The sequence below is a fragment of the Dendrobates tinctorius genome, unplaced genomic scaffold (genome assembly GCF_039654945.1).
Source record: "Dendrobates tinctorius isolate UK_male_01 unplaced genomic scaffold, ASM3965494v1 ptg000065l, whole genome shotgun sequence".
Classification (NCBI taxonomy): domain Eukaryota; kingdom Metazoa; phylum Chordata; class Amphibia; order Anura; family Dendrobatidae; genus Dendrobates; species Dendrobates tinctorius.
In genome coordinates, this window is record NW_027361733.1 from 32,103,340 (window position 1) to 32,128,252 (window position 24,913).

General features: G+C 46.5%; 1 protein-coding gene across 1 annotated transcript in view; it reads right to left on the reverse strand.

Moving 5' to 3' along the window:
* The window catches only part of COL20A1 (collagen type XX alpha 1 chain), a 206,061-nt gene that overhangs the window by 97,452 nt on the left and 83,696 nt on the right, over nucleotides 1-24,913 (reverse strand). The window contains exon 20 of the mRNA XM_073580897.1: nucleotides 24,852-24,899. Coding sequence (XP_073436998.1) covers nucleotides 24,852-24,899 — 48 coding nt within the window. The remainder of the gene's footprint in view (nucleotides 1-24,851; nucleotides 24,900-24,913) is intronic.

The following is a 24,913-nucleotide window of genomic DNA, read 5'->3' on the forward strand; positions in this document are numbered from 1 at the left end:
GGCATGAATATCAGAGGCAGAGACCCAGGAATTATCCTCCTGACCATAACCCTTCCACTTAACCAAATACTGGAGTCTCCATCTAGCCAGACGGGAATCCAGTACTTTCTCTACCTCATATTCCATGTTACCTTCAACCAATACAGGGTCTGGAGGTGCCACCCCCGGAACAACAGGTTCAACAAACCTCTTCAACAAAGATTTATGGAACACATTATGGATTTTAAATGTGACAGGAAGAGCCAAACGAAAAGAGACCGGATTAATAATCTCCAAAATCTTGTAAGGTCCAATAAATCTAGGCTTAAACTTAGGAGAAGCCACCTTCATAGCAATATTTTTTGATGATAACCACACCATATCACCAACCTTAAACTGGGGACCAATGGTCCTATGTCGGTTGGAAAACCGCTGGGCCTTTTCCTGGGAGAGAGATAACTTATCCACCACTTGGTCCCAGATCTGGTGCATTCTCTCCACCACAGTGTCAACACCTGGGCAGGCAGAGGGCTCCACCTGCCCTGAAGAAAATCAAGGATGAAACCCAAAGTTACAAAAAAAAGGTGACATCAAAGTGGCAGAACTAGCTCTATTATTTAAAGCAAATTCGGCCAAGGGCAAAAATGAAACCCAATCATCCTGATCAGCAGAAATAAAACATCTCAAATATGACTCCAAGGTCTGGTTTGTTCTCTCTGTCTGCCCATTGGTCTGCGGGTGAAAAGCAGAGGAGAAGGACAACTGAATTCCCAGCTTGGAACAGAAAGTTCTCCAAAATCTAGACACAAACTGGACTCCTCTGTCAGATACAATGTTCTCAGGAATCCCGTGCAAGCGAACCACCTGTTGCAAAAACAGGGGCACCAACTCAGAGGAAGACGGCAACTTAGGGAGTGGTACAAGATGAACCATCTTAGAGAACCTATCACAAATCACCCAAATAACAGTCATCCTTTGAGAGACAGGCATATCAGAGATGAAATCCATTGAAATATGGGTCCATGGCCTCTTGGGGACAGGCAAAGGCATCAACAACCCACTAGAGCGAGAACACGATTTAGACCGGGAGCACGTCCCACAGGACTGCACAAAATTCCTGACATCACGAGACAAGGAGGGCCACCAAAAATACCGACTCACCAGATCTCTAGTACCAAAAATACCTGGATGACCAGCCAAAGCAGAGCAATGAACTTCAGACATCACTCTCTTCTTCCACTGGTCAGGAACATACAACTTTCCACTGGGACAACGCTCAGGTTTGTCCTCCTGGAACTCTTCCAGAGCACGTCTCAAATCGGGCGAGATGACAGAAAGAACAACTCCCGTTCTTATGGGGGCGGGTGATTCTGTTATGATTGAGTCACCGTAGGTAGGAGGCAGACACAAAAATAGAAGCTATGTCCAGAAAACCAGAGAAGTTGGCAACTATCAGATTGCAGACCCCTGAACCTATCAACACAACTAGCAGTAGCCGTGGGGGGTTCCTACGATGCCCTAGACCCCTCGATCACAGCCGGAGCGCTAAATAGCCTAAAGACAGAAAAGGAAATCTAAACTGCCCCAGAGCAGACCCCAAAGTAAAAGGCAGCCCCCAACATATAATGACGGTGAAGCAAGATGAAAAAACACTCACACAGATAGAAAGATAGGCTGAGCAAACGATGGGGCCCAAGCTAGCTAAACAGAACAGGAAAGGAAGGTTGCTGTCTGCAATCTGCCAAAACCCTATCAAAGACATAAGCCAACAAGCTGATATGAAAAAGACCCTGAAGCAGCTAGGCTTCAAAAACTAAATCAGCACTCAGGTATTTTCAGAAGACAGAGCTAAAGGAATTCAGCACACCCCAGCAGGGAATGGCAGAAATCCAGAAAAACAAAGCAAAACAAAGTCTAAGCACAAATGCAAAAAGCCGAGCAGAAAACTTAGCTTTAGAGGAGCAGGAATTCAGACTGGTCTCCAAGGATCCCACAGAGAAATCACCCGCAGGGCAGAAGGGCATCGGCAGCCTTATATCCAGTCAGTAACTCCACTCAGCCAGTCATCATCATCAGACTCAGGTGTTTGATAATCAGGCTCACTACCTTTCTTTACCAGAAGAGGGAGTTCCTCGGGCCTCAGTAGTGAAGGGGAAAATGAACTCACAACACTCCGCCTTCTCCCCACATGGTTAGCCTAAGACCAGCTAAGCAACTGTAAGTGTTAACCTCTATTTTCATCCAGTTTATTTTATATTTGCATTGTACATACTTAATGTCTCAACTTTGTAACATCTTTTATCTGTGTAATCACTGCCTGCCTTTTTGAGAATAAATTATAAAACTTATTAGTCTGTCTTCACGCTCTAAGAACGAATTTACGCGCCTTTAAGATAATTACGCTACTGAATTGGGTTGGCTTCGAACCCCTCTATTAAGTTTATAACTTAATCAGAGAAACTCTGGAGCTGGTGGCGACATTTAGTCTGGGCCTGGGCACTGCTGAGAGTGACGGAAGGGATTTTATAAGCTAACTGGGTGACTGCGGCCAGAGCATTTATAATTCCCTCACTGCAGCGTGGCGGGTGGCCAGACCTCATTGAAGCAGTCGGCTGGCAACCAATTATCCCCGGTGTAGTTCCCTGACTGACCTGAGGGTAAGGGGGGCGCCGGAGAGCTGTGAGTTCCAAAGTGGAACTGAAAAGAAGGCTATATATACAGTGGGGAAAAAAGTATTTAGTCAGTCAGCAATAGTGCAAGTTCCACCACTTAAAAAGATGAGAGGCGTCTGTAATTTACATCATAGGTAGACCTCAACTATGGGAGACAAACTGAGAAAAAAAAATCCAGAAAATCACATTGTCTGTTTTTTTTTCATTTTATTTGCATATTATGGTGGAAAATAAGTATTTGGTCAGAAACAAAATTTCATCTCAATACTTTGTGATATATCCTTTGTTGGCAATGACAGAGGTCAAACGTTTTCTGTAAGTCTTCACAAGGTTGCCACACACTGTTGTTGGTATGTTGGCCCATTCCTCCATGCAGATCTCCTCTAGAGCAGTGATGTTTTTGGCTTTTCGCTTGGCAACACGGACTTTCAACTCCCTCCAAAGGTTTTCTATAGGGTTGAGATCTGGAGACTGGCTAGGCCACTCCAGGACCTTGAAATGCTTCTTACGAAGCCACTCCTTCGTTGCCCTGGCGGTGTGCTTTGGATCATTGTCATGTTGAAAGACCCAGCCACGTTTCATCATCAATGCCCTTGCTGATGGAAGGAGGTTTGCACTCAAAATCTCACGATACATGGCCCCATTCATTCTTTCATGTACCCGGATCAGTCGTCCTGGCCCCTTTGCAGAGAAACAGCCCCAAAGCATGATGTTTCCACCACCATGCTTTACAGCAGGTATGGTGTTTGATGGATGCAACTCAGTATTCTTTTTCCTCCAAACACGACAAGTTGTGTTTCTACCAAACAGTTCCAGTTTGGTTTCATCAGACCATAGGACATTCTCCCAAAACTCCTCTGGATCATCCAAATGCTCTCTAGCAAACTTCAGACGGGCCCGGACATGTACAGGCTTAAGCAGTGGGACACGTCTGGCACTGCAGGATCTGAGTCCATGGTGGCGTAGTGTGTTACTTATGGTAGGCCTTGTTACATTGGTCCCAGCTCTCTGCAGTTCATTCACTAGGTCCCCCCGCGTGGTTCTGGGATTTTTGCTCACCGTTCTTGGGATCATTCTGACCCCACGGGGTGGGATTTTGCGTGGAGCACCAGATCGAGGGAGATTATCAGTGGTCTTGTATGTCTTCCATTTTCTAATTATTGCTCCCACAGTTGATTTCTTCACTCCAAGCTGGTTGGCTATTGCAGATTCAGTCTTCCCAGCCTGGTGCAGGGCTACAATTTTGTTTCTGGTGTCCTTTGACAGCTCTTTGGTCTTCACCATAGTGGAGTTTGGAGTCAGACTGTTTGAGGGTGTGCACAGGTGTCTTTTTATACTGATAACAAGTTTAAACAGGTGCCATTACTACAGGTAATGAGTGGAGGAAAGAGGAGACTCTTAAAGAAGAAGTTACAGGTCTGTGAGAGCCAGAAATCTTGATTGCTTGTTTCTGACCAAATACTTATTTTCCACCATAATATGCAAATAAAATGAAAAAAAAACACAGACCATGTGATTTTCTGGATTTTTTTTTCTCAGTTTGTCTCCCATAGTTGAGGTCTACCTATGATGTAAATTACAGACGCCTCTCATCTTTTTAAGTGGTGGAACTTGCACTATTGCTGACTGACTAAATACTTTTTTCCCCCACTGTAAATCCCTGCAGTTCGTGGAAAATTGTTAGCAGTGGTGGGACATCCAAAATAACCCCCCTGCGGTAAATTGTTAGGGCAAGACTAGCTTGCTGTTTTTATCACATGGTGCCAGCGGTGGGATAACTAAGATAAGCCTCCCTTGTGCCTGTGATAGCCGTGTGTCGGCAGTGCGTCGCATCCCTCCGTCCGTGACATACCGATGTCAGCGGCAGGATCGTGACATATTGGTGGTAGCACGGTGGCATAATCATAGAGCATTAGTGATCTGGTTTGAAAAATCATTCCTCTCCCTAAAAACCTGCACGGTTCCTGCGGGAATCCTACGTCATAGGTTTTGGAGAACAGACTCAGTGTTTACTAGTCCTGAGACAACTGTGTGTACTTGCAAGTATCCCTTCCCTTCTCTTTGTTTTCTATCCTATCTTTTATTTGGCAACCATGGCTACGATGGGAGCAGAGTGGTATAAGAGGCAGATAAAGGAAACTCTTGCTGGAATATGCACGTACCGGGGCCTTGATGCCACGAACAAAAACAAAGACCAACTGATCACGGCTCTGGTGCAGCTGGACAGTGCCCTGAGCCCAGCGGGCGCAGAACCCGGCCCCAGCAGAGATGGCACTGAGGCTAAGGTTCAACCCCCGAATGCTGGCTCCACTTGCAACCAGAGCGGGTTGGACCCCTATCTGCAAATGGCCCTGCAACAAATCTCCGCTGAAGATACGGACAGGCGCCTACAGCTGATCCGGGAAGCTCAAGAGAGAGCTGAGCGCCAAGCAGAGACTCAGAGAGCCCATGAACTGGAGCTGCTCCGACAAGGGGTGATGCCCTCCGCAGCCCAGAGCCGTGAGCCCAACAGCGCTCAGAGTCCGAGACCCCGAGCAGAGCATTTTCCCGTGATGGAAAAGGACGGAGACATGGACACGTTTCTGCGGGCCTTTGAGAAAGCCTGCAGACAGTACCGGATGCATAAGGACCAATGGGCCAGGTATTTGACCCTAGGGCTAAAAGGCAAAGCCCTGGAGGTGTTTGCTCCTCTGCAGCCAGAAGACAATGACAACTATGATGCCATCAAGCAGGCCCTGATCGCGAAATACCGGCTGACACCTGAGGTATACCGAAAAAGTTATGGAACCTCCAACGTGGCCATCACGATAGCTATAGCGATGTGGTGCAAGGACTCAGGACCCACTTTGACCAGTGGATCCATGTACTGTCAGTTGATTCCTTTGACCTGCTGAAGGACCTGATGATCAAAGACCAGTTCCTGCATCTCTGCCCAGCTGAGGTCCGACAGTCCATCCTGGACCGAGAACCAACGAAGCCGCGCAGATCGCCAACCGGAAGCCAGAGACACGGAGGCCAGTCGCCGCCAGCTGGAGAGGGGGTAAGCCTGCAACCAATCCCAGTGTCCCTGCCAGCCGTCACTCCGGAGGCCCTGTTCCTGTTGCCAACACCAGGCCTACTACTGACAGTCGCCAGTGTTTCCTCTGCAAACGGACTGGACATATCACTACCACCTGTCCAGAGAGGCAGAAGAACCCCCCAGCCAAGGCCTCTGGGCCCAACGCCTCTGTTCTTTTGGTGGGAGGTGTGGTTGGGAGGATTAATGACAACGTTCAACATGTCCAGGTGGGGGCCCGTTTTGCTACAGGCCTCAAGGACACTTGGGCCGAATGAACCCTCATCCGTCCTGGACTGGCGGCCCCTGAAGAGTTTATTGAAGGGAAAACCCTGACTGTCACCGGGATCGGGGACACCCGCTGTCCCTTGCAAGTAGCCTGGGTATTTCTTGATTGGGGTGCTGGGAGCGGGGTGAGGGAAGTGGGAGTATCCGAAAACCTGCCCACTGGTTTTATTGGGGACTGATTTGGGGAGGATGGTTGCATACTAAGTCCCTGACACCCCTCCCCAATCTGATAATAAGGGTAACATTAACCCTGATGATGATGATGGGAAACTGAATGTGTTACCTGCTAATGCCTTGATGAGTAATGATGCACCTAATAACCATTCTTTTCCCAGGAATGATGCGGATGGTGATGTAAATGTACCAAAGAAATCTGATAACCATTCTTTTCCTTGGAATGATGCTGCATCTGTGCCAACTGAACCTGTTAACCATTTCTCTGAAACGGTAGATGTGTCCACAGGTACTGAAGGACTCAGCCACTTCGCTCTGAGGGACCCCTAGCAGGAGCAAGCTCAAGGAAATGGGGAGGTGCATGGGCACCGTGAGGAAGGTGATGCCATGCAACTGACCAGTGCCACCGAGGAAAGTAACTAGCCATAGGTAGCACTGCTCCAGAAGTGTTGGGGGTGGATGGGGAGGTAGAGCCCATAGCAGCGCCGGCTGGTGGGTCTGTAGAAATCCCCGGGAAGACAGCATACATAGCCGCTGTCACACGCAGTCAGAGTGCCCGGATCACAGGTAGTGCCCTGCCTTCTGGACCCTCTTCCGCTACAGGAGAGACTGAACCAGAGGTGAACCCAGAGCAGATTCCAGAGGGTCCCAGTGAGGAAGGGACCCTGACGTCACTTCTGGCAGCCTCCAGCCAGGAGTTCCAGACTGCTCTGCACTGAAATGCGAGTCTGGAGAAATTGAGACACCTCGCCGAGACGCCAACCTCCAGGACTGATAAGGAGAGGGTGTTCTGTGAACGAGGAAGGTTGTACCGGGAGACAGTACCTGGAGAATCCCAAAAGGAGTGGTTGAGGGAAAGACAGCTGGTCGTCCCCTATCAGTTCAGAACTGAGCTGTTGTGGATTGCCCATGAGATTCCACTCGCTGGACACTTGGGGGTCAGCAAAACTAAAGCATGGCTGTCTCAACACTTCTATTGGCCCAAGATGGGGACAGATGTAACAAACTACTGCTGCACCTGTACCACCTGTCAAAGAGTGGGTAAGGCGGGGCCTGCTCTTAAGACTCCCCTTATCCCTTTGCCAGAGATAGAGGAGCCTTTCCAGAGAATCGCGGTGGACATTGTGGGCCCGCTGGCCGTCCCCAGCAGCTCTTGAAAGCAATACATCCTCACCGTGGTAGACTACGCTACCCAGTACCCAGAGGCAGTAGCTCTGTCTTCAACCAGGGCAGATAAGGTGGCTGATGCATTGGTGACCATCTTTTCAAGGGTAGGATTTCCCAGGGAGATGCTTACCGATCAAGGGACCCAATTCATGTCTCGCCTAATGGAGGCTCTCTGTGAGTAAATGCAGGTGAGGCACCAGGTATCGAGTGCGTATCACCCACAGACCAATGGTTTGTGTGAACGCTTCAACGGTACTCTCAAACAGATGCTCCGCATGCTGGTTGAGACCCAAAGGCGCGACTTGGAGCGGTACCTCCCACACCTGCTATTCGCTTACAGAGAGGTTCCGCAGGCCTCAACGGGGTTCTCCCCCTTCGAGCTCCTGTATGGCAGGCAAGTCCGGGGACCCTTGGGTTGATAAGAGAATCCTGGGAAGATGAGCCAAACCTCACAGAAGTGTCCATCGTGGATTATGTCATGCGCTTCCGTGACAAGATGCAGACGTTGACGCAGTTGGTGCATGACAACAACGACCAGAACGCACGGGAGTGGGCCTACCAGGTGGGTCAAAAGGTGTGGGTGCTGGTCCCTGTACCAACGGATAAGCTTCAGGCAGCCTGGGAAGGCCCATACGTTGTCTACCAACAGCTCAACCCGGTCACCTACGTGGTCATGTTTGACCATGTTTGAAGTAGGCGCAAGGCCTTTCATGTCAACATGCTGAAGGCTAACCACGAACGTGAAGCCTATGTCCTACCGGTCTGCAACCTGACCGAGGATGGGGAGGAAGACCCCCTCCTGGACATGCTGGCCCAAGCCAAGGCCAATGAGCCCATTGAGGACATGGCGGTAAGTGCTTCCTTAACCGTACCCCAGCGGTCACAGTTGTTGGACACACTGGAACCCTTCCGGGCCGTGTTCTCCAAACAACCTGGGGGACGGAGTTAGCGGTTCATGAGGTGGACACCGGGAATCACGCCCCCCTATGGCGAACACCTTATCGGATCTCTGAGGAGGTGCAACAGGTCATGCTCCAAGAGATCAATGAGATGTTACAGCTGGGGGTGATTCGACGGTCCAAGAGAGCGTGGGCCTCACCGGTAGTTCTCGTGCCTAAAAAGGATCGTACCACCTGGTTCTGCATGGACTGCAGGGGACTCAACGCCATCACAACCTCTGATGCACACCCGTTGCCGCGCATCGAGGATCTGCTTGAGCGGTTGGCAAACGCAAAATACATATCCATCATGGATTTGAGTCGGGGATACTGGCAGAATCCCTTGAGCCCTGCGGTACAGGAGAGATCCGCCTTTATCACCCCCTTTAGACTGTATGAGTCCACAGTCATGCCCTTCGGCATGAAAAATGCTCCTGCCACTTTCCAGCGGATGGTCAACCACTTGCTCCGGGGACTGGAGGAGTATGCGGTGGCGTACAGGGATGACATTGCCGTCTTCAGTTCCAACTGGGAGGAACCCCTTCAGCATCTCCAGGAGGTGCTCAAGCGTATTCACCAGGCAGGCCTGAACATCAAGCCGGGAAAGTGCCAGATGGGCATGAGCGACGTCCACCACCTGGGGCACCGGGTAGGCGTGGGCTCCATGAGTCCGGAGCCGGAGAAAGTGGATGCAAGCGTGTCCTGGCCCACCCCCAGGACCAAGAAACAGGTGATGTCTTTCTTGGGCACTGCAGGCTACTATACTATAGGTGGTTCGTACAGGACTATAGTGCCCTTGCAAAACCTCTGATGGACCTCACCAAGCGGAACTGGCCCCAAACAGTTAACTAGAAAGATGGCTGATAGGCGGCCTTCCGAGCTTTGAAAACAGGCCTGTGCAGCTCTCCAGTGCTGAAAGCAGTCGACAGTAGTAGAGATGAGCAACTTTGCCTTTTTTCGGGTCGAGTCGGGTCGAACTCTATCGGTCGATTATCGTGAAAAGTCGAAGGCCGACTGAAACACGAAACCCAATGCAAGTCAATGGGGAAGAAAAGACAGCAGTGAGTGGAGGACAGGAAACACACCTACAGTGCCCATTTTAATGCCAAAAACATCAATTCTTATTACTTAAGCTTGTCAACCTTAATTTACTTTATAATAATAGTTAGGCATTGAAAACTGGGGGTTATTTGGCTAAAGTTGTGGGGGGATAGGGCTGGCTCCAGATTTTCGTGGGCCCAGGGCCAAAGAGTGTCATTGGGCTCCTTTAACACATGCCACAATTCATGATACTCTGATACGGCAGAGAAATAGCAGTATAGTACAAAGAAAAATACTTCACTTCTTACATCACATGACTGATATCCATTTTAAATTCTCCAATAGCTCCAAAATCGGACAGTATATTACTCCATACAGTATTATGGCCACCGCATAGTGCGCCATACGGAGTAATGAGGCCCATATATTTCTCCATACAGAATCATTGGTCCCATATAATGTTCAATACAGTATATGATGAGCTCCACATAATGCTACAGTATATGTTGGTCCCCATGGATGAAGCTACACTGTCTTATGGGCCCAAATAATGCTCCATATATAATGGGCCCCATTTCTAATGCTCCAGTGTATAATGGGCCCTGTAAATGCTGCTCCAGTGTCTGATGTCCCCCATTTGGAAAGCTCCAGCATATGATGGGCCTCACCCTCACGGATGTTGATCTAGTGTGCGATTGGTCCAAATAATGCTCCATATATAATCTGCCCCATTTACAATGCTCCAGTATATGATGGGCCCCATGGATAATCCTCCAGTGTCTTATGGGCCCAAATAATGCTCCATATATAATGGGCCCCATTTCTAATGCTCCAGTGTATAATGGTCCCTATAAATGCTGCGCCAGTGTCTAATGTCCACCTTTGGAATGCTCCAGTGTATGGTAGGCCCCATATATCATTCTCCAGAGTATAGTGCTCCCCAAAAATTGCTCCCAACCTTTAAAACAATTAAATTAGTCTCCTCGCTAGGGAATCCCTGTACTCTGGACTCCTCGTCGTCCCCATCTTTCATCTCTCTGCACTTGGACTGTTTAGGCAGAGAACATACAGACGTGATGTCATCGCACTCGCTGACCAGAATGTCACTGTAAGGAAACGCGGAAGACGTCACAGCGGTGGAGCAGGGAGAGGTAAGTATTTCAACTTTGCAAGTGCTGTGATCCTGAGCAAGCAGGAGGGAGCCCACTCGTTTGCGACGGCACTGGCACAGGGCCCCTCATACTACGGCGGTGTGTCTGACGGCCCTCCCACCGGCAGAGACCTCCCACCGGCAGAGACACTTTTGTGTACTATGAGGGGCCCTGTGCCAGTGCCGTCACCCATGAGTATGCCCCCCACCTGCTCAAGGAACCTGCACTTTCATCTGCACCTTCCTCTTTGTCACCATGTAAGGTGGTATAATATGCGGGAAGGGGAACCTAAGTTTCATCAGGGTCAGATTCTGGCTGTGTAGAGTGCGAGGGGAATGTAGTGGTCTGGGTCAATGTACCAGCAGAATCATCTAGCAGTGGCTGGGCATCAGTGCACTTGTGGCGCCCCCCCAGGAGTACGGTCGCCACAGTGGCATTACCTTCCTCCTAGGGAGTGTGATGTCATGCTTGGGAGCAACGAAGGATCTCTCTAGCAGTTAAATCAACACACAACACAGTTCCCACTCCAGGCCAGCAGGGAGAGCTCTGAACCTGACTGCTGAGGAGCTGCTCTCTGTGGTCGGGAGGAGGGAAGTTAGGGCAGTCTGTGAAGGGAAGGGGAAGTGTGTGGATGTGAGAAGGGGAGCTGGAGGATGAGCAGAGTTAAGGCTCACTCCTAGATGGAGCGCATGGTCCTGATTCCGGTCTCCGAGTTTGTCGGGACACTGACGGTCCTGCAGCAGAAGCCGGAGGAAGTAGCAGCTGTAAATGCTCTGTTCCCAACTAAGGCTCGGAGGCCCCAGCAGCGACGTGTGGGAGTCAGAAGGAAAAGGCTACGGCTGCCTGCCAAATGAGAAAGTTCCAAAAGAGAGTCAACAGTGAACTCAGTACTGTGAGTACCTCAGATAAGCGCTAGAACGGAGGCCACACTACCTACAGTATCTGCAGAGAGAGAATTCCTAATTTGCTTCCAGTCTGACCAACTCCTTCTCCATCTGTACTCTGGGTCCTGGATGGCACTTACCAAGTACAGGTAAAGGAACTGCACGACTGTGTCTTTCATCTTTCTCCTGCACCTGGCGCACAGCTGTGCTACATCCTGCACTGCACACCATCTACCAACTCTTTCATCTGCCCTGCGACTACAGCCCTACCTGTGCAGGGCTTCTACATCTTAGCTGCACCACAACATCTGTCCCAGAGAAGCGACACTGCAGCGCTGGTCAATCTGATCAGAAACCACAGGTGGCATCACGTATCATTCACTTATAAACGTTATACACCCATTTGCATGGACGCCCAGGGCCACGGACCGGGTCACCACCACCGTGACACATCCCTCTGAGACACCGGCCCGGTACCGATTAACCCCACTGCCCTGGCTGGCGACCCACACTCCATGTCAGATTCATCTTGGACTGGGGAATTCATGATTTGACTTGATAACCCAGTCATGGTATGTGAAAAGAGCTCCATGGAGTAATCTGTAGTGTGGCCTGCCGCATCCTTCACTTTTGGTAGGGGTGAAGGACACAGGGAAAGGTGTTGTTCCTGACCAGGAGCCTCCACTGACGACTCAGTGCTTTTATTTTTTGAAACTTCAGAAGAGGAAGCGATAGAGTTGGAGTCTGTGTCAGCAATGTAAGCCAAAACTTGTTCCTTAAGCTCCGGCTTTAAAAGCGGTTAACCTACTCCCAGAAAAGGGAGCCTTCGAGGCCTTGTGGAGCCAGACGACGACGCAGGCTCAACACCTCCTGCCTTAGGTGCTATTGTGCTTTTGCCACTACCAGCAGATGCACCACAACCACCACCATCAGTACCAGCTGACAAACCATACTTCCTCATTTTTGGGAAAATGTACCCAAAATACCACCAGCTATATGGTACTGTAAAACAAGGTACAAGGTGTATATACAGTCATATGTTAAAGTTTGGGCACCCCTATTAATGTTAACCTTTTTTCTTTATAACAATTTTTGGTTTTGCAACAGCTATTTCAGTTTCATATATCTAATAACTGATGGACTCAGTTATATTTCTGTATTCAAATGAGGTTTATTGTACTAACAGAAAATGTGCAATCTGCATTTAAACAAAATTTGACCGGTGCAAAAGTATGGGCACCCTTGTCATTTTCTTGATTTGAACACTCCTAACTACTTTTTACTAACTTCCTGAAGCACTAAATTGGTTTTGTAACCTCATTGAGTTTTGAACTTCATAGCCAGGTGTATCAAATCATGAGAAAAGGTATTTAAGGTGGCCACTTGCAAGTAGTTCTCCTATTTGATTCTCCTATGAAGAGTGGCATCATGGGCTCCTCAAAACAACTCTCAAATGATCTGAAAACAAAGATTATTCAACATAGCTTTTCAGGGGAAGGATACAAAAAGTTGTCTCAGAGATTTAACCTGTCAGTTTCCACTGTGAGGAACATAGTAAGGAAATGGAAGAACACAGGTACAGTTCTTGTTAAGCGCAGAAGTGGCAGGCCAAGAAAAATATCAGAAAGGCAGAGAAGAAGAATGGTGAGAACAGTCAAGGACAATCCACAGACCACCTCCAAAGACCTGCAGCATCATCTTGCTGCAGATGGTGTCACTGTGCATCGGTCAACAATACAGCGCACTTTGCACAAGGAGAAGCTGTATGGGAGAGTGATGCGAAAGAAGCTGTTTCTGCAAGCACGCCACAAACAGAGTCGTCTGAGGTATGCAAAAGCACATTTGGACAAGCCAGTTACATTTTGGAAGAAGGTCCTGTGGACTGATGAAACAAAGATTGAGTTGTTTGGTCATACAAAAAGGCGTTATGCATGGAGGCTAAAAAACACAGCATTCCAAGAAAAACACTTGCTACCCACAGTAAAATTTGGTGGAGGTTCCATCATGCTTTGGGGCTGTGTGACCAATGCCGGCACCGGGAATCTTGTTAAAGTTGAGGGTCGCATGGATTCAACTCAGTATCAGCAGATTCTTGACAATAATGTGCAAGAATCAGTGACGAAGTTGAAGTTATACAGGGGATGGATATTTCAGCAAGACAATGATCCAAAACAGCGCTCCAAATCTACTCAGGCATTCATGCAGAGGAACAATTACAATGTTCTGGAATGGCCATCCCAGTCCCCAGACCTGAATATCATTGAACATCTGTGGGATGATTTGAAGCGGGCTGTCCATGCTCGGCAACCATCAAACTTTACAGAACTGGAATTGTTTTGTAAACAGGAATGGTCACAAATACCTTCGTCCAGGATCTCATTAATAGCTACAGGAAGCGACTAGAGGCTGTTATTTTTGCAAAAGGTGGATCTACAAAATATTAATGTCACTTTTATGTTGAGGTGCCCATACTTTTGCACCGGTCAAATTTTGTTAAAATGCAGATTGCACATTTTCTGTTAGTACAATAAACCTCATTTGAATACAGAAATATAACTGAGTCCATCAGTTATTAGATATATGAAACTGAAATAGCTGTTGCAAAAACCAAAATTGTTATAAAGAAAAAAGGTTAACATTAATAGGGGTGCCCAAATTTTAACATATGACTGTAGTATTGGGGAGAATTTGAATCTCCCTAGAGATTTTAGGAGGCTGAACTTTTATCTCAGGCCCACTATAGATTACACCTCAATTTAACAGGCTGAAATTGGCTGGTTTATGACAAGGTACAAGGTGTATATAGTAGTGGGGAGAATTTGAATCTCCCTAGAGATTTTAGGAGGATTAACTATTATCTCAGACCCACTATAGATTACACCTCAATTTAACAGGCTGAAATTGGCTGGTGTATGACAAGGTACAAGGTGTATACAGTATTGGGGAGAATTTGAATCTCCCTAGAGATTTTAGGAGGCTGAACTTTTATCTCAGGCCCACTATAGATTACACCTCAATTTAACAGGCTTTAACAGGCTGAAATTGACTGGTATATGACAAAGTACAAGGTGTATATAGTATAGGGGAGAATTGTACTTGTACTATATACACCTTGACTCTTGTCATACACCAGCCAATTTCAGCCTGTTCAACTGAGGTGTAATCTATAGTGGGCCTGAGATAATAGTTCAGCCTCCTAAAATCTCTAGGGAGATTCAAATTCTCCCCAGTACTATATACACCTTGTACCTTGTTTTACAGTACCATATAGCTGGTGGTATTTTGGGTACATTTTCCCAAAATTGAGGAAGTATGGTGGAAGAGGCCGTGGAAGTGGGTGGGGGTTGCCAGCTGGTACTGATGGTGGTGGTGGTGCATCTGCTGGTAGTGGCAAAAGCACAATCGCACCTAACGCAGGAGGTGTTGAGCCTGCATCATCATCTGGCTCCACAAGGCCACGAAGGCTCCCTTTTCTGGGAGTAGGTAAACCGCTTTTAAAGCCGGAGCTTCAGGAACAAGTTTTGGCTTACACTGCTGACACAGCCTCCAGCTCTATCGCCTCCTCTTCTGAAGTTTCAAAAGATAAAAGCACTGAGTCGTCAGTGGAGGCTCCTGGTCAGGAACAACACCTTTCCTTGTGTCCTTCACCCCTACCAAAAGTGAAGGATGCGGCAGGCCACACTACAGATTACTCCATGGGCCTCTTTTCACATACCATGCCTGGGTTATCAAGTCAAATCGTGAATTCCCCAGTCCAAGATGAATCTGACATGGAGTGTGGGTCGCCAGCCAGGGCAGTGGGGTTAATCGGTAACGGGCCGGTGTCTCAGAGGGATGTGTCACGGTGGTGGTGACCCGGTCCGTGGCCCTGGGCGTTCATGCAAAGGTGTGTATAACGTTTATAGGTGAATGATACGTGACGCCACCTGTGGTTTCTGATCAGATTGAACAGCGCTGCAGTGTCGCTTCTCTGGGACAGATGTTGTGGTGCAGCTAAGATGTAGAAGCCCTGCACAGGTAGGGCCGTAGTTGCAGGGCAGATGAAAGAGTTGGTAGATGGTGTGCAGTGCAGGATGTAGCAGAGCCGTGGGCCAGGCGCAGGAGAAAGATGACAGACACAGTCGTGCAGTTCCTTTACCTGTACTTGGTAAGTGCCGTCAAGGACCCAGAGTACAGATGGAGAAGGAGTTGGTCAGACTGGAAGCAAATTAGGAATTCTCTCTCTGCATATAGGTAGTGTGGCCTCCGTTCTAGCGCTTATCTGAGGTACTCGCAGTACTGAGTTCACTGAAGTTCCCCCTGTTGACTCTCTTTTGGAACTTTCTCGTATGGCAGGCAGCCGTAGCCGTTTCCTTCTGGCTCACATACGTCGCTGCTGGGGCCTCCGAGCCTTAATTGGGAACAGAGCATTTACAGCTGCTACTTCCTCCGGTTTCTGCTGCAGGACCCTCAGTGTCCCGACAAATTCGGAGACCGGAATTTGGACCATGTGCTCCATCTAGGAGTGAGCCTTAACTCTGCTCATCCTCCAGCTCCCCTTCTCACGTCCACACACTTCCCCTTCCCTTCACAGACTGCCCTAACTTCCCTCCTCCTGACCACAGAGAGCAGCTCCTCAGCAGTCAGGTTCAGAGCTCTCCCTGCTGTCCGGGAGTAGGAACTGTGTTGCGTGTTGGTTTAACTGCTAGAGACATCCTTCGTTGCTTCCAAGCATGACATCACACTCCCTAGGAGGAAGGTAATGCCACTGTGGCGACCGTACTCCTGGGGGTGCCACAAGTGCACTGATGCCCAGCCACTGCTAGATGATTCTGCTGGTACATTGACCCAGATCACTACATTCCCCTTGCACTCTACACAGCCAGAATCTGACCCTGATGAAACTCAGGTTCCCCTTCCCGCATACTATACCACCTTACACGGTGACAAAGAGGAAGGTGCAGATGAAAGTGCAGGTTCCTTGAGCAGGTGGGGGGGCATACTCATGGGCGACGGCACTGGCACAGGGCCCCTCATAGTACGCAAAAGTGTCTCTGCCGGTGGGAGGTCTCTGCCGGTGGGAGGGCCCTCCCACCGTCAGACACACCGCCATAGTATGAGGGGCCCTGTGCCCGTGCCGTTGCCAACGAGTGGGCCCCCCACTTGCTCAGGATCACAGCACTTGCAAAGTTGAAATACTTACCTCTCCCTGCTCCACCGCCGTGACGCCTTCCGCGTTTCCTGACAGTGACATTCTGGTCAGAGAGCGCGATGACATCACATCTGTACACCCTCTGCCTAAACAGTCCAAGTGCAGAGAGATGGAAGATGGGGATGACAAGGAGTCCAGAGTAGAGGGATTCCCTAGCGAGGAGACTTATTTGTTTTAAAGTTTGGGAGCAATTTTTGGGGAGCACTATACTCTGGAGAATGATATATGGGGCCTACCATACACTGGAGCATTCCAAAGATGGACATCAGACACTGGAGCAGCATTTACAGGGCCCATTATACACTGGAGCATTAGAAATGGGGCCTGTTATATATGGAGCATTATTTGGGCCCATAAGACACTGGAGCATCATCTATGGGGCCCATCATATACTGGAGCATTGTAAATGGGGCAGATTATATATGTAGCATTATTTGGACCAATCATACACTAAAGCATCATCCGTGAGGCCCATCATATGCTGGAGCTTTCCAAATGGGGGACATCAGACACTGGAGCAGCATTTACAGGGCCCATTATACACTGGAGCATTAGAAATGGGGCCCATTATATATGGAGCATTATTTGGGCCCATAAGACAGTGGAGCTTCATCTATGGGGACCAACATATACTGTATCATTTTGTGCAGCTCATCATATACTGTGTCGAACATTATATGGAACCAATGATTCTGTATGGAGAAATATATGGACCTCATTACTCTGTATGGCGCAATATGTGGTGATCATAATACTGTATGGAGTAATATACTGTCCGTTTTTGGAGCTATTGGAGAATATAAAATGGATATCAGTCATGTGATGTAAGAAGAAGTATTTTTCATTGTACTATACCGCTATTTCTCTGCCGTATCAGAGGATCATGAATTGTGGCATGTGTTAAAGGAGCCCAGTGACACTCTTTGGCCCTGGGCCCACAAAAATCTTGAGCCAGCCCTACCCCCCCCCACAACTTTAGCCAAATAACCCCCAGTTTTCAGTGCCTAACTATTATTATGAAGTAAATTAAGGTTGACAAGCTTAAGTAATAAGAATTGATGTTTTTGGCATTAAAATGGGCACTGTAGGTGTGTTTCCTGTCCTCCACTTACTGCTGTCTTTTCTTCCCCATTGACTTGCATTGGGTTTCATGTTTTAGTCGGCCATCGACTTTTCACGATAATCTGCCGATGGCGTTCGACCCGACTTTTGCGAAAGTCGGGTTTCATGAAACCTGACTCGACCCGAAAAAAGGCAAAGTCGCTCATCTCTAGTCGACAGCAGTCGCCCGTTCCTGGTACAGACAGACGCCAGTGAGTTTGGCCTCGGTGCTGTGTTCAGCCAGGTCGACTCGGGGAACCTGGAGCACCCCGTGTTGTACCTGAGCAAGAAACTAGAGCAGGGGGAGGAACATCACCAGACCACCCCTTTCCTGATGTCACCGACCCTAGGCTATTAGGTATTCCTCCCCTAAAATTCAGCATTCCAGCTAAGAGATCTCATGCCAAGAGGTCCTCAGATGAGTGAGATGTGTGGCTCCGCCTTCTCCCCACATGGTTAGCCTAAGACCAGCTAAGCAACTGTAAGTGTTAACCTCTATTTTCATCCAGTTTATTTTATATTTGCATTGTACATACCTAATGTCTCAACTTTGTAACATATTTTATCTGTGTAGTCAGTCAAAGAAAAAAGAAACATCCAGCACTGTCCCTGAGAAAGAAATACCCGCAAAGTCACTTATAACCACCATCAGTGTGACACCTGTAACCCTTGCTGAACTGGTGCTCTATCCATGTGAAGAAAAAACATGAAATATCATAGTAGAAAAAGACAGCAGGATGGCACTCACCGTTCTCTTGAAATGATTCACTTTATTTCATATTAATAAAGCATAGGCAATGGCACGGGAGAAATGCAAAAAGACGGACGACAGCCGTTTCGTGCACAATGCACTTCAACAGGCGCTTTATTAATATGAACTAAAGTGAATCATTTCAAGAGAACGGTGAGTGCCATCCTGCTGTCTTTTTCTACTATGATCTTTTATCTGTGTAATCTCTGCCCGCCATTTTGGGAATAAATGATAAAACTTATTAGTCTGTCTTCACACTCTAAGAACGAATTTACGCACCTTTAAGATAATTACGCTACTGAATTGGGTTGGCTTCGAGCCCCTCTAAGTTTATAACTTAATCAGAGAAACTCTGGAGCTGGTGGCGACGTGTGGTCTGGGCCTGGGCACTGCTGAGAGTGATGGAAGGGATTTTATAAGCTAACTGGGTGGCTGCGGCCAGAGCATTTATAATTCCCTCACTGCAGTGTGCCGGGTGCCAAACCTCATTGAAGCAGCCGGCCGGCGACCAATTATGCCAGGCGTAGTTCCCTGACTGACCTGAGGGTAAGGGGGGGCACCGGAGAGCTGGGAGTTCCAAAATGGAACTGAAAAGTGGGATATACATAAATCCCTGCAGTTCGTGGAAGATTGTTAGCAGTGGTGGGACATCCAAAATAACCCCCCTGCGATAAATTGTTAGGGCAAGACTAGCTTGCTGTTTTTATCACATGGTGCCAGCGGTGGGATAACTAAGATAAGCCCCCCTTGAGCCTGTGATAGCCGTGTGTCAGCAGTGCATCACATCCCTCCGTCCGTGACATACCGGTGTCAGTGGCGGGATCGTAACAATCCCCAAAATCTTTTATTGCTTTTGACATCTCTTGCAAGCCTTAGTTCATTTTCAGCTTTAGATAATCTGATGCGTTCCCTGCAGGTTCTGCAGACAGCATTATATTCTTCTTTAGATATGTCTCCCTCTTTCCATTTGATAAACATTTTTTCTTCCTTTTTAGCACGTGTTTAAGCTATGTGTTCATCCATCCTGGTTTCCTTAAATGCTTCTTATTCTTCCCTCTTTTCGGAATTGATAACAATTGTGCTTTGAGAACCTCATTTTTCAAAATTTCCCTTCCTTCCTGGACATTTTGTCCTTAAGGATATCTAACCATTGGATCTCTCCGATTCTCTTTCTGAGTCCCTTAAAATCTGTATTTCTGAAATCTAACCTTGAAGTTTGAGTCTTCACAGGTCTTCCTCCTCTAGTTATCCAAAATTCTAAAATAGCATGGTTGCTACCTCCTAGGGTCCCAGCCACTCTTACCTCCTCAACCATTTCCTCCTTGTTTATAAGGATTAGATAAAAGGTAGCTGATTTCCTTGTTTTCTCCCCTACCTTTTGGAAGATAAAGTTGTCAGCAAGATAGGATAAGAATTTGCTTGACTGGTTAGTTTTGCCTGAGTGAGAATCCCAACAAATGTCTAGATAGTTGAAATTTCTCATGACCACTATGACATTTTTTGGAGAACTTGGCCATTTGATGCATAAAGAGCTCATCCATATCTTCAGCTTGCACAAGCAGCCTGTAGTAAATGCCTACAGTGGTGTCCTTTACGTTGTTCTCTCCTTGTATTCTTACCCAAACAGTTTCCACAGAACTCCCAGTCTCTGAAGCTTGGCTCTCTGTGCAGATATACACTTTTCTAACATACAATGCGACACCTCCTCCTGGTTTATCAAGTCTGTTTTTTGCAAATAAGTTGTAGCCTTGTATTCCAATCATGTGTATTGTCCCACCAAGTTTCAATGATTCCAATAATATCATATTTCTTTTCCTGCGTTAGTAGTTCCAGTTCTCCTTGTTTGTTGCCCATGCTTTGTGCATTTGTATAGAAACATTTTAGTTTGTGATTGGTTTCTCTTTCTCCAATATTTTTATTATTTAGATTTTGTTGTCTTTGTTCTTCCTTTCCACTTCTAATAGCAGAGTTCTCAATAGTTCTCATCCTGTAGAATGTAAGCCCGAAAGGGCAGGGTCCTCTCTCCCCTCTATATCAGTCTGTGATATCTGTAATTTGTATGTAACCCCTTCTCATGTACAGCACCATGGAATCAATGGCGCTATACAAAAAAATATTATTAATAATAATAATAATAATAATATTAATATTTGTGAGGGGTATGGCTTCTTCTGGCCTTTTCCTTCCCTTCCCACATTGTTCTAGCTTAAAGCTCTCCTGATCAGTGTATCAAGGTGAATTTCAAATACATGTTTTCCAGTCTTCGTAAGGTGCACCCCATCTCTAGCAAGTAGTCCATCATATAGGTAATTCACTCCGTGTTCCAAATCCTTGCTGACGGCACCATCGATGTAGCCAGTTGTTCACCTGCAGAATCTTATTCCACCTCCTTGTTCCATGGTCATCCACTGGGAGGATGGAAGAGAAGACCACCTGCGCTCCCAGTTCTTTCACTTTCTTACCTAAGTTTTCAAAGTCACTGCAGATGGTTTCCAGGTCGTTTCTTGCGGTGTCATTTGTCCCCACATGTAGTAGCAGGAATGGGTAGTCATCTGTAGCTCTGTAGGTTGTATCGTTATATGGTTCATTGTTGATTTGCATTGTGGCACCATTCACTGACTGTTCTTGCCTTTTGTCCTCTGTGCTTTGCATCCAGTTACCTGCATCACAACAGCAGGAGAAGTATGGGGAGTGCCAAGGAGAGGTAAGTATACATTTTTTAACCCCCTTCCCGACAGATTTGATTCGCAGTGCCCTAATTTTGATTGACTTCAATTTTCAGCAGATTTGCTCATCTTTAGTAGACGGAAATAATTTTATTCACAAACTTCAAGAGGAGATCTTCAAAATGATGTGGAATTGCAGCACAAAAGATATAAGAGAGTTTCAGGGAGCACTGCTGCATTGAATGCGGGTGCTCAGGTTAGTGTTATCTGCCACATCCACACTAACCATTTAGTACAGCTGTTTTCTTTGCCCCTTTTCGGGCACCAAAAATAAGGATGTCTATAGTTTGACAAGCCTCTTATGGCATAGCTATATGTACCTTGGCTTGTGCCTCTCCACAAGGAAAACAGCTACTCCAGTCAGAGGCCTTTCATACAGCCAAATCAGATCTAATGATTTGGGCTAAGGAGGAGCAACACCCCAAAACACGTGTCTGCAAATTTAGATTCTAGTTTGGCTTTTATCCTAAGTCATGTGGAAAGGCTCATTAAAGGGTTGATATTGACTTTTAGGATTGATACTTCCAATAGGTGGCGCTACAGTTCAAGTCCTCTTCCTCCTTTAAGAGGCAATTTGCAAAGATAGAAGAGGGGCATACTTTTTGCCCATGCCTAAAAGTGATGAGTAAATTAACTTGCTCCTAAATCATTGACATTGAACCCCAACTTCTATTTGGCAAGCTGGACAACTGACCATCCATTAAGCAGAATAAAAAAAGATATCAAAGCCTTAGCCGCCCCTTTAAGAGTTCTTTTTTCTTGTTGCTGCACTTTTTTTAAATTAAATTCTCACTATAGGTCACTATTTCCTGGCACAGAACAGATGAAGACAATCTTATTACTGCCCCTGATTGACATCAGGATCTAATGTTGGGACAGATTGAATTGGCTGGAAAGACGTACACGACTCCTCAGAGCAGCTCCCGAAAAGACAAAGTCATTACTTCACTTAGAAGAACCATTTCAAACTTGAATAATAGAAAATTCTCAGTAAATACTCACTGTTTAGTTGTCCTCGGAAGTCAGGTTGTTAAAATAATATTAAGGCTGTGTGCACACGCAAGCGTTTTATTCGTGTTTTTTAAGCGTTTTTACTGGCAAAAATGCTTAAAAAACACTTAAAAGAATCATCCCATTCATTTTAATAAATTCTGCACTTTTTGTGCATATTGATGCGTTTTTTTACGCAAAAAAAAGCATTGCGGTAAAAACGCATCATGCTCATTAATTTCGCGGAAAAATCCGTATTTCTAACTATTTTCTATGAGACTGAGGACAGAAAAAAAGTGCAAAAACCGCGCGGAAAAAAAGCATGTTTTCTGGGAAGGAGTCCGGTTTTCAGTCAGGAATTTTCTGCATACGTGGATACATAGCCTCACACTTTTTATCATATTTGTTTTTCGGGTGAACAATTTTTGGACAGTACAGTCATGGCCAAAAGTTTAGAGAATGACACAAATATTAATTTTTACAAAGTCTACTGCTTCATTTTTTCTAATGGCAATTTGCATATACTCCAGAATGTTATAAAGAGTGATCAGCTTAACAGCAATTACTTGCAAAGTCAATATTTGCCTAGAAAATTAACTTTATCCCCAAAACACATTTCAACATCATTGCAGCCCTGCCTTAAAAGGACCAGCTAACATCGTTCCAGTGATTGCTCCATTAACACAGGTGTGGGTGTTGATGAGGACAGAGCTGGAGATCAATCTGTCATGATTAAGTAAGAATGACCCCACTGGACACTTTAAAAGGAGGCTGGTGCTTGGCATCATTGTTTCTCTTCTATTAACCATGGTTATCTCTAAAGAAACACGTGCAGTCATCATTGCACTGCACAAAAATGGCCTAACAGAGAAGAGTATTGCAGCTAGAAAGATTGCACCTCAGTCAACAATCTATCGCATCATCAAGAACTTCAAGGAGAGAGGTTCCCTTGTTGCCAAAAAGGCTCCAGGGCGCCCAAGAAAGACCAGCAAGCGCCAGGACCGTCTCTTAAAAGTGTTTCAGCTGCGGCATCGGGCTACCAGCAGTGCAGAGCTTGCTCAGGAATAGCAGCAGGCAGATGTGAGTGCATCTGCACGCACTGTGAGGCGGAGACTCTTGGAGCAAGGCTTGGTCTCAAGGAGGCAAGCAAAGAAGCCACTTCTCTCCAGAAAAAACATCATGGACAGACTGATATTCTGCAAGAGGTACAGGGAGTGGACTGCTGAGGACTGGGGTAAAGTCATTTTCTCTGATGAATCCCCTTTTCGATTGTTTGGGAGTCGGGACATCTGGAAAACGGCTTATTCGGAGAAGACCAGGTGAGCGCTACCACCAGTCTTGTCTCATGCCAACTGTCAAGCATCCTGAAACCATTCATGTGTGGGGTTGCTTCTCAGCCAAGGGAATGGGCTCTCTCTCAGTCTTGCCTAAAACACAGCCATGAATAAAGAATGGTACCAGAATGTCCTCCAGGAGCAACTTCTCCCAACCGTCCAAGAGCAGTTTGGCGATCAACAATGCCTTTTTCAACATGATGGAGCACCTTGCCATAAAGCAAAGGTGATAACTAAATGGCTAAGGGAACAAAACATAGAGATTTTGGGACCATGGCCTGGAAACTCCCCAGTTCTTAATCCCATTGAGAACTTGTGGTCAATCATCAAGAGACGGGTGGACAAACAAAAACCTTCAAATTCAGACAAAATAAAAGCATTGATTTTGCAAGAATGGACTGTTATCAGTCAGGATTTGATCCAGAAGTTGATTGAGAGCATGCCAGGGAGAATTGCTGAGGTCCTGAAGAAGGGTCAACACTGCAAATATTGACTTGCTGCATTAACTCATTCTAACTGTCAATATAACCTTTTGTTACTCATAATATGATTGCAATTATAGTTCTGTATGTGATAAAAACATCTGACAAACACACATAAAAACTAGAGGGCAGCAGATCATGTGAAAATATAATATTTGTGTCATTCTCTAAACTTTTGGCCATGACTGTACAGCAAGGACTGGATATTTGGCGGTCTTGGAGTTAGGAGGCCATTACAAGTCAATCTTGCAAATGGGTTTCATTAAAAAAAAATATATATAGCTTTTGTGTTGTACTTTCTATTTCTGGCTGCAGAATGAGTTAAATGAGAATCTGTCAGTGAACTTGTTACAACAATCTAATGGGTGAGTTGGTAGATCTTTTATCTGTCTTTTTTTGGGCACTTCCCTACTGATTTATGACCATAGACCACATTACGGTCCATGCATGAACGTGCAGGGAAACAAAAAGTATGTAAAACTCAAGAGGTGCAAAACTGTAATAAAACGTAATTGCACATGTATTTTTTTGCCCCAAATACATTCATATAAGTAAAACAAAATTATTGTCTCCCAAAAGTGGACAACCCCTGAAGCAGCCACATTCCAGGAAACCTCATTACACCCAGAACTTCAACTTAATAGAAACTAATAAAATATGTATACAATGAGCTCCACCTAGTGGCAGTGACAGGCAAATGATAAACAAGAGAAACACTGATTGGCAGATTACCCCGAGCAGTTGACATTGTATGATGGCATCAATTGCAGTGAAACCTCCCCAAAAGACCACCTCTTTGAGAAGGCCACCCACAAGAGGACCATCTTGCAATGCAATTTTTGGGTGATTTTCTCAAAAAAAGTTTCTAAGTTAAGGAAGAGTCATCAGAGTATGGGAAAGTTGTGCCAATATCCTTAGGGCTCTTACCATGAAGTGCAATGTCCACTTCTGTGTCTTCAATCAGTGGGCACAAATCTGTAAGATGCAAA